The 14,391-nt window shown below is 44.0% G+C and overlaps 2 protein-coding genes across 5 annotated transcripts; one reads left to right on the top strand and one right to left on the bottom strand.

Annotated features, from left to right (window-relative positions):
• Positions 1–72: 72 nt before the first annotated feature.
• On the bottom strand, positions 73–6,545 carry LOC107204320. 2 transcript variants are annotated; one of them, XM_015627218.2, is made up of 8 exons: positions 6,105–6,537; positions 4,679–4,915; positions 4,163–4,231; positions 3,784–3,870; positions 3,123–3,303; positions 2,393–2,488; positions 1,811–1,885; positions 73–760 (listed from the first exon to the last, which is right to left on the bottom strand). In XM_015627218.2, exons 1-8 carry the CDS (start codon positions 6,368–6,370, stop codon positions 524–526), a joined length of 1,248 nt encoding a protein of 415 aa, XP_015482704.1. In that variant the 5' UTR covers positions 6,371–6,537; the 3' UTR covers positions 73–523. The 2 variants fall into 2 exon arrangements, with proteins under 2 accessions (XP_015482704.1, XP_033370151.1); XM_033514260.1 differs by lacking the exons at positions 1,811–1,885; positions 2,393–2,488 and having other exon boundaries at positions 6,105–6,545.
• LOC107204317 (heat shock 70 kDa protein 12B-like) lies at positions 3,866–12,905 on the top strand. 3 transcript variants are annotated; one of them, XM_033514257.1, is made up of 5 exons: positions 3,866–4,094; positions 6,765–6,967; positions 8,910–9,134; positions 9,493–9,664; positions 10,571–12,905. In XM_033514257.1, exons 2-5 carry the CDS (start codon positions 6,887–6,889, stop codon positions 11,629–11,631), a joined length of 1,539 nt encoding a protein of 512 aa, XP_033370148.1. In that variant the 5' UTR covers positions 3,866–4,094; positions 6,765–6,886; the 3' UTR covers positions 11,632–12,905. The 3 variants fall into 3 exon arrangements, with proteins under 3 accessions (XP_033370148.1, XP_033370147.1, XP_015482696.1); XM_033514256.1 differs by lacking the exon at positions 3,866–4,094 and adding an exon at positions 4,944–5,271; XM_015627210.3 differs by lacking the exon at positions 3,866–4,094 and having other exon boundaries at positions 6,645–6,967.
• Positions 12,906–14,391: the final 1,486 nt, after the last annotated feature.

Below are 14,391 nucleotides of genomic sequence, written 5' to 3'. Positions count from 1 at the left end.
AGTTTGGGCAGCCAAGGAAACTGAAGGACTAGAAAGAAAAACTGGAGAAAAAAGGACTTGGCAGGCACACAGTAGAATTTAAAGTCTCTTTTTATTTGGTTGTTCTTAAGTTGCTTACAGAATACTGTGTCACACAAAATCACATAAACATGCACTTGCCTCACTGCATCCCTCTTATGCCATGGAATACAACTTTTAGAGCTCTTTGGCCCAGAGCTGTAGCACATGTGTAGCTGAAGGACTTTGGGAGAGGTAAATTGTACAGATGTGGGAAAGCAGCTGAGTGCTAACAGGCACGTGGCACTGGTGAGGAGTGGTGAGGAGACAATTGGAATAGCTTCAATTTTTAATACAGGTTTGTTAATGATGATTTATCCTAAGTGTCCCGTATGGGGGATGTCTAATTACTAGCTCTGAAAAGTAGGCAATTCATGAGAGAAAGAAAAGCAGAGTATTTCAGAGCAAAAGTTTCATCTTCTTATGTCTAAGCAAGTAATTAGCCTGACTGTCAAGTCATTCTCCCTTAATCCCAGACTACACCTTTCACAATAATTTTTTCCCCGCATTTCATTATGGGCCACAGAAATGATGTTTTTTTCCAATACACAGCATCTTTCCTGTCCACGTGCTCTAAATACTGTATGTCCATCTTCCAGTCAGCTTTAACTGGTGGGTCCTGAAGAAGCAGCAAACAATAAATTTGGCAGCACTGCAGCAAGAACTGTGTTTCATTTCCACTTCCTGTGTTAATGGCAGCTTCCTGAAAATCAAATGAGAACAGCTTTCAAAGCTTTGTAATGTTATGTTGATGTGTTGTTACGCTACCTCCCTGCTCTCATTCTGTGCAGCTGCTCCACAGGAAATAAGCACTCAAGAATTTCACTTGTCAAAGCTGCTGGTACTGTTCGAATGGGACATGCAGGGGTCCCAGTGTCACTTTAAAGGTTCTTTTATTTACTAAGTCCTGACTTCTGGATTGTGCCAAGTGTCCAGCACCTTTCTCTATTTCCTCCTAGAGAGATCTGCAAGGAGTTTGGTAAGATGAAGCTCTTGGAAAAGCCCAGCAAGCTGCAAAAGGAGGAAGCTCCTCTTTGGAAGTTTCGTATATCTGTGCTATAGATATGTCATATCTTCACAAAAAAAAAGCCCACTAGAGACTAGTCCATGTGGATAGCAGGTGTCAGGGCTCTGTGCACATCAACAGCCTCTGCATGCTTTCCTCTGCCTTCCCAGGGGTTTGGCTGCCTGTGATCCAGGTCAGCTCAGATTAAGCACGAGAATATGACCTTGTATTCAACTCCTACAACAGCAGCCACGCTGGCAGAAAGGGTGGTGTGAGAAGGAGTTATGAGAAGCCTCATCTTCACCCACCAATTGACCCAGCAGCTGAGTGGTGGCTAGGTGCTTGACTGAGCTGTGGTGGTGGGATGCCTGTGCCCAGTCTTGGTGGTCCTGACCCACAGACCAGCTTCAGCTTGGTCTTGACCTGGCTGGTCACTGTGAGCTTGCCCAGTGGTCACTGGTTTGTGGCTGACCCTGACCACCACCACTGGCCCTTTGCTCTTTGCTCCTTGCTTGGGCCCAGTAGGGCTGTGCCTTTGTTTGTAGGGGCACAACCCTGCCTGTCCTGTTGTACCTCCCTTACAAGGTTACATGTACTTGAGAATATTTTGGGAGTATATCGGCTGGAAGGACCTGGCCACAAGTGGAAAACAGCCTCATGCAGAAGGGAGACCTCTCATTTTTTAAACAACAAGCTGCACAGACAATTGAACCATTGCCTCGTTTCCTGGGCTGTATCTTTACTCACTTGAACAATCTTGTAAAGTGCTGAATTTTCGCGATAGCGTTGCCTGAGCAGCTTCATTATGTCTTGCATCATCACCTACAGACCAATCAGAGCACAAATCAGACTGTTATCGTGTGGTAAGGCAAGCACTGGGAAGTTTTATTTCTCATATTGGGTCAATCAGTAACAGAGAAGTCACTCATTTCAGGCTTTGGAGGAAGGTCCCATAAAAGCAACACAGGGCTTGAAAATGCTTTCTGCACTCGTGTGTGCCTCATCCAGCTGGACAATTCAGATATGTAGTGTGTGGCTGTGTATCATGGGACAGAACCATTTAATTTTGGAAGGCTCCCACAAGGATCCTCAAGTCCAGCTCCCTGCTTCTTTGTGGAATAGCTTAACTCTTAGAAAGACCTGGTTTTTATCCAGTGCTGCTCTCATACCTAGGGTTGCTAGAGCTTGGCTTTCTACACACCCAGCCCTCTCAGCTCAGAAGTTATCCAGTGTCATTGCTGACAGATTTTGAGCAGTGCCCTTAGTAGAAGCAAACCTCTAAATGAATGGTAGATGCTGATGGCTCTTTTACACAGAAACATAAAATACCTTGGTCAAAGTATTATTCTCTTGTGGAATGTCAAAACCTTTAATTATGGCATCTGTTCTCTGTTGTATATCTTTCTCACAGGCATCAAACAGCTTCTGCAGTGCAAAAACAAGAACTGATTACAGCATCAATCACAGTGAAAATAGAAGTGCAGTGTGCAAAGCATGTGCTGAGAAAACATCTGCTTTAGAGTAAATTGTAGGGCTGCTGATTGAAATATGTCTTCAATAGCTGGGAAACAAACTGTTTCATCGAGCTGCTTGCATTTTGGAGCCCATCCTTCAGCATCTGTGGGGCCTTATCATTACAATCAATGCTAATAATGGCCTCATCTCAGACTCGTCCTTTAAGGTAATACCACTTTGGTATTTTCTTTCAGATCTCTCCAGCATCACAGCAGTGAGTAAGACATGAAAATGAGGACTCCCAACTATCAGTTCAAGCACTAACATAAGCAAATCATATTGTTTTCCCACTTGTGCTTAACAGGTGCAAGAGATGGGACTGGTATTTGAGTGTGTGTGCCCTTCTGAAAGGCAGGAGGAAGAAGGTCACTGTCACTTTGATCCCTACAGAATTCCACAGGCCTAGCTGGGCTGGAAAATCAGAGACCTAAACTTAGGCCCCAACCCTGTCTGATACAAAAATACAAATGCTCAAAGGCTGCTATATGGCTACATCATATTGATCTGATTAAGAATCAGATGGAGAAAATGGATGTGAACAAACCTTAATGGCACGGCTGCCTTCTTTATATGTCCAACGGTGGGACATGGAGCTCCTGACTTTTTCCCATTCCCGTAGCCGGAGCAGCTCATATCTGTCCAGCACAGCAGACAAACGTGAAGGGTCATTGATGTCCTCAGAGTGTTGGTGCATGACTATTGCTTTAGCCAAGAGCTCTTGGATTCTAGGTCAAGAAGGATATTAAAAAATGTATCCAAGTCAAGATGAAATAATGAGTGAATGTAAATATTTTACTTATGAAACTGTTTCATGAATCCCATGTTTTCTACAGTGCACTTCTCATTTATATTATATAGCTGGCAAGCAGCTTTTCTGTGGAAAATAGTGCTTTCTCAGCTCAGTTTTGCATGATCACAGTAGAATCTGACCAGAGTGGCATGTTGATGATGTCACTGTAGACTGGTTTCTTTTAGTCTTTATTTAACTGGTTACCCTGAGAATGTCTTCTTCCCTTTGCAGAACAACCCATGCCATCTTCCAGAATTCAGTTACAAAGAGATGCTGGCAGGTTGAAAGTCTGGAGAGAAGGTGTCTAGGCTGTCTGGTCAGAAACAGAGTCCCCAAGGATTGGAGAAAGCAAGAAGTATGTGGCTTTTCAGTGTAGAAACACACACTACGTCTGAAATATGAATAAATACTTTACCTTGCCTCTAGTTTTTTGATCTTCTCTTTCAGCATCTTATTTTCCTCTTTCTCCTCATGTATTTGGATTGCCCTTCCAGGAAGTGCTCTGAAACAGATTTGTGAGATCTCTTTATTTGTACTTGGACACTGGCACAACAGTGGACATGCCTCCATTGAATAATCTGAATTCAAGGAAAAAAGCTCTGAGGTGGGAAAATGCAAGAGCATCCAGGAAAAACTCCATGGGAGCTGAACACCTCCCCTAAAAGCTCCCACCCAGAATTTATGCTCAAATCAAGTGGGAAGTTATCTACAACAGAAGAAACAGAGGTATGGTTGTGAGGATCATCATGATTTCCCCCTCTCACAATGATTATTAATATAAAGAATCACACCACCTGTTGTGACAATCCAGAAGGTGAGTATAAATAGTGTCAAAGAAACTTCTGATCTCATCGTTTTTCCATCTGTAAGGGGAAGAAAGAAAGAAATAATAAACCACAATGCAATCAGTGGGCAAGTATGCAATAAAGTATTTAAAAAATGCACAAGCTAAACTTCCTCCCTCCAATTTCCGATCAGCCCATGGGGAAAAGAAATCTAGAGACCAAAACTTGTCAAGGCTGTTCTTTGCCAGAGGGGTGGTTTGTGATTCTGTGAGTCAATACCAACAGTGTAAATAAAATACTCCCAAAGTGTAAGATCTGCACGTTACATGGTGCAAATCCAACAGCTTCTGTAAAGTGGCCCTGGGTTCCCAGTACAGCCTGGGCAAAAATTGTTGCTAATGCAGAGCCCTCCCTGTGTCTGGCTGATTTGTAATTTTCTGTCCCAGCCACCCTAGTGTGCACCAGCTACAGTTCACTGTCAAAGGCCACACTAAACAGTGTCATTTCTGGTCACTGGACTCTCACATTATTTTGTTGTCCATTGCTTTCAGGAATTCATCTCTTTCCTTTGTGTTCTTGTTGTCCATTTCTTTCATCATTTCAAATATTTCCTCTTTTTGTTTATTGTTCACCTCTTCCATCATTTGCAACGTTTCCTTTTTGTATTTATTGATGATCTCGTCCATTATTTCAGGCATTTCCTTCACGTTGGAAGTCTGGTCTTCATAGGCTGATGGCTTCTGTGAGGTGTCAGATGTATGTCTGAGGGAAAAAAAAAAAGGGAACTCTTACAATGAAGGGTGGTAAGAACACATCCTCAAAAGAAGTACTTTATAATAGCCAGTCCTGTGTGCAGGGCCTTCGTGGCTACATCCATGCCCGCAAGCAGATCAGAGACAGGACAAAGGGTGCGCAGGGGCGCAGGATTGGCACAAGTGAGTTAGCACTCTCCCAGATAATGCCTGATACAGCTCAGAGGACTCCACAGGCCAGGGCATGCCAAAACCAGGAGAGTTTGACTAATCATTAGTTCTGGATAAAGTGGGCAAGATACGAGGACAGCTTCTGAAAAACAAACTCAACCCAGACCTGCAGAGAGTGGGGAACAGCAAATGCAGGTAACTGTTCTTTAACTGTTCTGCTAAAACCAATTCTGCAATTTAGAAGTGTGGGTTTTTTTAATAGAGGAGTACAAAGCTCTGTGTTCTCAAGGTAATTTTTTATTTGTACAACTGCTCTGTGTCCTGTTTCCTCACAAGGATCCCAAATGTCAACTATTAACTGTACAGAGACAGTCCCAGATTAAGGTGCTCCTGCAGCTTGGATCCAGGTGGAACAGAGACCAAGCTTGTCCCTGCAACCAGAAGTCAGAGAAAGCCTCAGCATGAGGCTTTACCTTTGTTTTATGCCAATAGAAGGCTGCACTGCTGCTGCAAGGGACTGTGCTGCCCCTCCAGCTCAGCATCACTCCCTCCCACTGAAGTATATTTTGGTTTTGTTTACTTGGATTGGTTCCTTTCCAGTTAAACAATTTCAGTTTCAGTCTTTCGCTGAACACACCATCTTTTTCTTTAAAGTCAACAATCCAGTAAAAAATTTACATTTTAGTCTGCCTTTCCCTGCAAAATTGATGAGCTCAGAGTCAGAGCCATGAAATCTCAGAACTTGTCACACTCTTTATACTGTTCTTTCTAGTTTCTCTTCCTCTTGCACCACTTTAAGGTCTGCCTCACACTTTGGAGTTGTTCTTGAGCTGAATTTGGGGACAGTAACCATCTCTGTGATGGCTGGAAAGGTTAGGAAGTAGAAAACAGAGCTCTTACTGAAGATTTCACAGTCAGAAAATGTTTGCAATTCAGCACTCATGCAACCCTTCAGGAAGCTTCCTAGAAATTTTCAGACCTAGGGAAATTAAAGAAGTTTACCCAGAGACACCCCCTGTGTAACCTACCTGCTGCTTTGTGCAGTCATCTTGCTGGGATCAGTGTCCTCGTGCTGACCTTCCAATACTTCTGTTCCTCTGTTGCCAGAAACATTGTGTGTGTGCTGTGATTCTATTCCTCTGGAGCCAGAAATGTTGTATGTACTCCACATTGCTCCTCGAGTGAAGCCAGAAATATCAGGTGTATCAGACATTTCTGTTCTTGTGGAGCCAAAATCGTTGCCTGTATTCCACGTGTTTCTGTTGCTGGAGTCAGAAACATTTGGTGTATTCATGCCTTTACAGCAGAAGCCAAAAATGTTTGCTGAAATGAGTGGGCAGCCCTGAGGACTGTCAATGCTGTTGGGAGTGCAGAAAGTTCCCTAACAAAGGCACTTTGCTGTTAAATAAAAACCAGAAGGAAGCCCTGCCTCTTTACAGGAAAAGTTACCACTTACAGTATGTCTAGAGTCACATTTCTCTCTAGCCAATAAAAGCAGGGGAGGTTGCCCCTCCCTGTGCTATATCAGTGCTTTCAGTTTCAGTCCCGTCCCATCCCGGTTCACCCTTTCTCTGCTCCCAGAGCTGTGCTCCTCTGCGCTGCAGTGGCCATGGCCAGCCAGTCAGTCTTTGTTGTTGCTATAGATTTTGGCACATCCTACAGTGGGTACTGTTTTTCTCTTGCTTCAGGTACAGACCAAATCCGGCAGGTTAACTGGGGAGTAGAGCATGGGCTCAAGACCCCAAAGACGCCTACGTGCATTTTGTTCAACCAGAAGCAGGAGTTCAAATGTTTTGGCTATGATGCTGTGATGAGGTACAAGAGCCTGCCCTCCAGCCAAGCTGACAGCTGGTACTTCTTCGAGAACTTCAAGATGCAGCTGTACAACACGGTAGGTGGGCAAGTTACCACTAATGGGGGTTGGGGCTCTTCATTTACATGAGGGGTGGGGCTTAGAGAATTCCTGAAGAGGGCTGAGTAAATCTGGTTGATGAGGATGAATTTTGATGAACAAACGAAGAAATTATTTATTTTTTTAATTGCTGAAAGCTTCACAGGTCCTTCCTTTATGATGTTTTTTATTTGTCTAAAGACAATAACAACCTGACTGCATACCCTGGGTGAAGGCCACTACCTGTTCCTAACAAAAAGCTGTGCTGTTCCCGAGCTTGACAGAGAAACTGATCTCCCTTTGGGACTCCTTGCTTTAGTCCTCAACAAGAAACAGGGATCTGTTGGGAAGGTAGAATTAGAAAGAAATTATAAATATGACTTTGTAGCCAGAAAGGCTAAGGAAGAAATACAAATGATAGCACGGTTTGAATAATTCAAAGAAACCGGGCTGGTATGCCAGAACACATTCTTTCCTGCAATAAAACCAAGCTGAGACCCCTCATCCCAGCCTTATAAGGAAAGGTCTGAAGGACCCTGAGATAACTAAAAATATGCAAAAATAGTGATTTCTATAGGTTGCACACAAATGTTACTGTATTAGTATACTTAGAAAGATTGGTCAGTGAAAGAATAGAATATTCATATGTATAGATTATATAAGTAATTGTAAAAGAGAGTTTGCTCTCTTGGTCTCTCTTAACTCTTGGTCTCTCTTGGTAACTCTTAGTCTCTCTTAACTCTTGGTCTCTCCTGGTCTCTCTTAACTCTTAGTTCTTTTGTTTTCTCTTGTTTCTCTTACTACGTTCTCTTGCTGCTCTTTCCTGCTCTTCTTTATCTCTTTTTCCCGGCTCTCTCACTTCTGTTATGTTCTGTAACTCTCTTTCGTAGCAATCTTAAGTCTTAAACTCATGTATTCGTATCTTACCCTCTTTTGTATTGTTCTCCCTGAGCCCGCCTTGAGCTCTATCTGTTGGCTCATAGCAGGCTCTCTCTCTCTCTACCCCACGCCCTGAAATAAACTTCTAACACCTAACTCGATTATAGAGGTCTTTGCCGTGTCTCTGACTGTCCCCAGAAAGTGTCTCCTACAGGGATCAAGTGAAATTCCCTGTAATTCAGAGGGGATGGGCAGTTTTGGGATTATCTCGAATCCCATCCCGTGTTACACAGCTCTCCCTAGCTCTCCCTCCCTTGAAATGTTACTCTGCAGCTAATTCAAGGATGTCCAGCTGTCTTTGAAGCCTGCAGTGGCTTTTTTCAGATTTCTCTCTGAAGGCTCTGTGCTGGATCAGAACAGTTCACAGCTTTATCTGTGTTTGCTTGCTGAGCCAAACACCAGGCTGCCTTAAGGCCTTCCTGTCTGTGCTCCAGGGTCCCCCAGGGCCTCTCAAGCATAGAATAAATCAGAGCACAAGGCCACACCCAGGAAAAGCACCATGTCCTCTCTTTGGTGGAAGGGAGGCTTCTGTGAAGATTTTCCTCCCCAGGACAGCTGGGAATGATATGGTCTGTCACAATGTCACCTCTGGAGCAGTTGGTTCTCATTTGCTTTCAGCAGGAGCTGGAGAGAGGTTTTAGATCAGAACTATTTCTCTGCATCTGAGGAGCAAATGGTGAAGAAAAATTTCATTACAGAATCACTCCCCACTGTATCTTCAGGAATCCACAGGATCTACAGGGTCTTTACAAAATTTGGCCTAGGAGAAACAGGGGAATTGTCAACCATATTGACATTTTGCCTGCTGCATCACAGGCACTCTGGGTAAGCAGTTTGGTAGTTGACCTGTCCCATTTGTACTCATTTAGCCACAGTAGTAAAGGCAGTGCTGGGAGTTTACTCAGGTTTGGAGACAAGGGTGTCTGGGTGTCTTACGTTGTGCAGTGCTTGGTGTGAAGGGGATGGGTCAATTGAGAGAGAGCCTGGGCCTTTTCTTTTGTAGAGTGTCACAGCTGGCATGCAGCTGAAAGCCACCAATGGAAAGACGCTTCCTGCTCTGACAGTCTTTTCTGAAAGCCTGTGCTACCTGAAGAAACATGCTTTGAATACCATTAAGGAGGCCTCTTTCCAAACTGTCTACGATCCAGAGGAGATCACCTGGGTCCTTACTGTCCCAGCCATATGGAGTGCTGGTGCCAAGCAGTTCATGCGTCTCGCAGCAAAAGAGGTAAAAGCAGGGGTTACTCCATTTCCACAAATAACCTTTGGAGGTTTCTTTGCCCATTGAGGCAAAGGAGCTCCTCAGTATGTAAACAACCTGTATTTCAAATTTCAGTCCATTGGGCAGAGAAATCTTCCCCATTGAGGGTGATGAGGGAGAAGATGTCCCCAAACGGCAGTAACAACAGCTCTGCTCTCTCCCACCACTGCCATGTAGAAATGAGCCCCACAGAGATCAGCAGTGCTAGAACCAGCACTCCTGCATGAGCTGATGGGGTGAGAACAGTCTCCTTAGCAGGTGGTGTTCATGCAGTGGAAATCTCACACCCTTGCCTCGAACTAACTCCTCTCTCTTGTGATTTTAGGCAGGAATTATCTCTGACATGCTCTCTAAGAACTTGATCATTGCCTTGGAGCCAGAAGCTGCATCACTGTGGTGCAAGCAGCTTCCACAGGAAGGGTTTATGGCAGACAGCAGTGACAAGATGAAGTTTGAAGACTCCCCTGGGATCCAGTACATCGTCGTTGACTGTGGAGGTAAAATTTTCCCCGTTTAACAAGTATCATCTTTGCTGGCCGTGGTGCATGGCTATTTCAAAATATGGCCAAAGCTCCCAGAGCTTGGTCTCCACTGGTGTGCCCATCATGGGTTTTTATGTTTATTTCTCACCTAATGAGATCCTGTAAGCAGGCAGAAAAATAAGAGGAAAGCAGGAGTGTGTCTGACGCTGCAGTGCTTTTCAGCCAGATGGTGACAACACGAGGTCCTGCCCTTGCACCAGATCAGCTGGCACGATGTCCCAGCATCAGCCACCAGCACGCACCACGTGCTCCTGTGTAGCCTGAGCTCACAGCCTCCTCTCCAGAAGCAACTGTAGTTAGTGCCCAGTGAAGTGACCAAAGAGATGAGATAGCAGGCACTGGAGAGTAAATCATTAAGAATATTTGATGAAGCACTTCTCAATAATTTCTCTAGTTTCCTGAGATTTTTTGGTGTGATGTGAATTTTCTGCCAAGAGCAGTATGGTGGTTGTGAACAAATAGCAAAAAGGCATCAAGAGGACCACAAGTTCTTGGGAGTCTTCTCACCACTGCTCAGGAGCCAGCCACCTATGTAATCAGACAGGAGATTGGCTTCAGTGAGTAAGTCAGAGCATCCAGCTCTTATCAGAAATAACTGTAGCAGCTTTGTGAGACCAGGCTTTTAAACAAAAGTTTAAATTTTCAATTGAAGTTTAAATTTTTAAATTGAAGAAATCTAGAGAAGTACAGGCAATAGCAGAAGAGTGAGGATGAGGAAAAAAAGCAGCAGAAAAGCACATCTGTGAATCAGGAGTTCAGAAGATGATTGAATTCTGTGGAAACTCATGTACTTTAAAGCAACCAGTGCAATTAAATTGAGTCTCTTTGTGTGAATGTGTGTGTGTGTGTGTGTGTGTTTAGGTGGCACAATAGACATCACAGTACATGAGATCCAAGAAGACCATTACCTAAAGGAGCTACACAAGGCAGCTGGAGGTGGATGGGGAGGCAACAGAGTGGATGAAAACTTCATCAATTTCCTCAAGGAAATATTCAATGATGGCGTATGGGATGAATATGTAAAGAAGCACCCTACTGAATTACAAAGTATGATGTACAACTTCAGCCTACAGAAATGCTCTGATAGAAGGGAGGCAGTCTACATGCATTGCTACTACAACTTGACCAAAGTGGCAGAGTCCAAGAAGGACATCTCCCAGTTCTTTGAAAAAGCAGCAGGAGCTGTGTGGTGTAATGGGACAATCAAGATTACATATGAGAAAATGAAAAGCTTTTTTGAGTATAGTATCAACAATATCATTTGTACTTTGAGGGAAATTCTTTGCAAACCTGAGATGGACCAAGTCCAGTACATTTTACTTGTGGGAGGCTTTGCATCCAGCATCATCCTGCGAGATGCAGTCAGGCAGGCCTTTAGCAGCAAGTATCACATCCTTTGTCCCATGGAGGCCCAGGTGGCCATTGCAAAAGGGGCTGTTTTATTTGGAATTAATCCCTGTATCATTACCTCAAGAATCAGCTGTAGGACATATGGCTTAAGAATAAGTCAGAAATTTGATGATGCTATCCATGATCCCCGTAAACGGAGGGTCTCAAAAACTGGTGACTATATTTATTGCACAGATGTCTTCCGTAAACTGGTGGAAATTGGGGAAGCAGTGAACATACAGGAAGTTGCCCACTATGATTTCTATCCGACAGAACCAGATCAAACAAAGGTAGTCTTTGCTTTCTATTGTACAAAAAAACAGAATGCTCGGTATGTAGATGAGGAAGGGATGGAACAGCTTGGCTTCTGTGTAGTGCCATCGCCAGACACGAGGCTGGGGAAAGATCGCAAGCTGAAGGTGGCTATTAAATTTGGGCTCACTGAATTTGAAGCCACATGTACTGATGTTACTTCCCAACAAAGTCAGACAGTTATAATAGATTTTTTATCTTATAATTACTCCTCATATTGAACAGATCTTAGATGTCTTTCCAGCCATTATGATTCTAACAATTCTATGACTTCTACAACAGAGGAGACAATTGGACCAATAAGTCCATCATGCAACTTTCTATTTACACAGGATAACTACAAGTCTGATTCTCTGGTTCCTTCCATTCCTCACCCACCACCCTTTCAGTCCAACACCTCATTTTCTCTTGTATCTGATAACGTGTTTGTCTGCTGCTTTATCTCATGTCCTTTTAGCTTGCATCTCTGTACACAACAGTCCATACCACCAATACAATCATTTGTGACCTACCTGTGTTTGATGCAAAGCCTCTGGACTGGGGTCTAACTTCCACATAAAGCAGCCCATAGCTGTTTATTTTAGCCTGGTGTCTTCTTGCAGCTACATCTTCTGACATCAGGTCACTTTATCTGAAGTCCAGGTTTAATTCTGCTGGGGGTGACATTCAGTGGATTTCTCTTTTCTTCAGAATATCATTTATATAAACTCTGTGTAATTAAAGCTCCAGGGTCCCAGACAAGAGAGCTGAATGAACCAGTCTAGGGGCTTGTGTCCAAAACCTGTGGGAGTGTTGTTTCCATTAAATGATTGGGTGGTTTGATCTCATTAATTGGGCAGATATGAATGCTAGATTGTAACTTTACAGATATGAATAGTGCATATGCTGCTGCCTGATGACTCTGTCCAGCTCTGGGTGCTCTCTGCATCTCTGATTTGGGCATGATTATTTTCTACATCACCTCCTCCTGCTTGCATCATCTGTGCAAAAGTCCAGCACAGTGTAGACTTCCTGGGCCAAAATTTGTCCAAGAAAAGGGTGCAGACCTACAGTGTGCTGGGTCTGGCTGAGGTAGAGTTAACTTTCTTCATAGTGACCCTTATCCTGGTGTGTGGTTTGGGTCCAGAATGATGCTGATAACACACAGATTGTTCAGGGGTTGTGAGGAGTGGGTTGGGGTTTGTGGAGTTGGCTTTCTTCCCCTCCACTAAGGATGTAAAGTTTCTCTGCTGAACAGCAGCCTCCACCAATGCAAATTCTTGGTTAGCTGGATACCATGCAAGAAAGCTCAGCACTGTCATCCTTATTAGTTGAATGATTGCGTTAGAGTTACTGCTGGCCAGGTACTGAATGTTGTTAATCACTAGAGCAGCATTCAGAGGACTAATCTGCATATATGCTATGTCCTATGATATGTAAAAGTGGGATTTTGAAGTTACTGCCTTTGCTTTCACATTTAAAATGTTATGTATGCAATAAAAATATTCACAGCAGACACCTGTGTGCATTTCTACTATGTCAGGTGGTACGCTTTGTAAGGGCCATTCTGGGGGTTAGGTCCTAAGAAGCTGTGTAGTCCTGGTTTTTTCTTACCCTTTGCATTTGGTATTTTCACCAGAGGAAAGCCCAATACAGCTCCACCCAAGCCCACCAATGCTCTGGAATGGGAGAGAGAAGTAGGGTCTGGGAAAGTGGCAGCGGGGAAAGCCTTTCCCACCCATGTGCTAGGTGGGCTTTAGGTTTGAAACATTGCCACTGACAGTCGTGAGTGCAGCTCCTTGTTCTGCTGGTTTTGATGAGCTGGTTTTGTTGCTAACCTCAGACACTGAGCATGGGCAGATGCAGGTGTTTGTCCTTTCTGTGAAAGCAGCACTGAGTGTCAGGGTCTCGGGCTAAGCACCCCTGAAACCTGTCAATATGGGGGGCTCTTCCTTCAGCCTGACACTACCAGGGGTGTGGGAAAATGAGTTACAGCTGCTGAGCCCCTGGCAGCCATCCTCTGAAACAGGTGCATCTGCTGAGCTGGGGATTAACCGCACTGAACAATAGTGTGGGTTGTTTATGGTAAAAATCACAGATCCCCAAGTTTCAAGGATAAGAGAAGGCAGTGAGGTTTGCAGTGGCTGTAACCAGGACATTGATAAGCTCTAGGGCTGTGATGGCAGCCGGATCCTAAATGGCTGGGTGAGTAGAAGGTGCCACCCACTTCTGTGGCTGGATCTTGCCGACTGCCTTCTGCCTAAAGCATGTGATTTCTCGGAAACTGACAGAAAGCAGTAGTGACACCGTTTCCTGGCAGCGAAGTGGGAGGCACATCCTCTCTCCCCTGGCTGGGATGGAGATGGGAACAGCTTGGCCACAGCCCAAACACCGTGGCTGTGCTTTCTGTTCCAGATTTCCTAGCGCCATCTGGCTCCCCAGCCTCACCCTGCCTGCTCGATGTCAGAGGAAAATAAAGATTCACAAAAAGTTCACATTAACTCTAAGCTTTGAAACCATGACAGTGGGATGCTGGAGTAATGGAACCATGAAGAAACCCCAGGAACAGAATGCTCTAAATCCTTATGCCCTTGACAAGTAATGATTCAAATAGATTCAAGTAGAAACGGCAACAGAGGTTTAACAAAATAAAGTTTAACAATAACTTAGCAACAGGTGACAGGATGTAAAGACAATTTCAAGTTACCTGAGATGATTATAATGTTAAAGAACACATTCCCAGGGGAATTAATATGTGAAAATGATAGGATAATGAACTGGACGGAGATCAGCACATGCACATTAAAAATTTTGTTACACAAGTGTGAGTGGCCAATCTCCTGATTCTTTTTTGGTTACTTTTTTGTAAGAAGGATTCTGCTTGTTTTCCAAAAGGTTGGAAAAGGCTTGGCCTAGCCTGGCAGCCTATTCTTCAGATTTGTAATAAAATCATGTCTCAACTCAATTGATTGGCTTTTGCACACCAGGATTCCCTTCTTTAG

This window comes from Parus major, chromosome 1A (assembly GCF_001522545.3).
Source record: "Parus major isolate Abel chromosome 1A, Parus_major1.1, whole genome shotgun sequence".
Classification (NCBI taxonomy): domain Eukaryota; kingdom Metazoa; phylum Chordata; class Aves; order Passeriformes; family Paridae; genus Parus; species Parus major.
The sequence above is the reverse complement of the archived record's forward strand: the minus strand, read 5'-3'. Positions and strand labels throughout refer to the sequence as shown.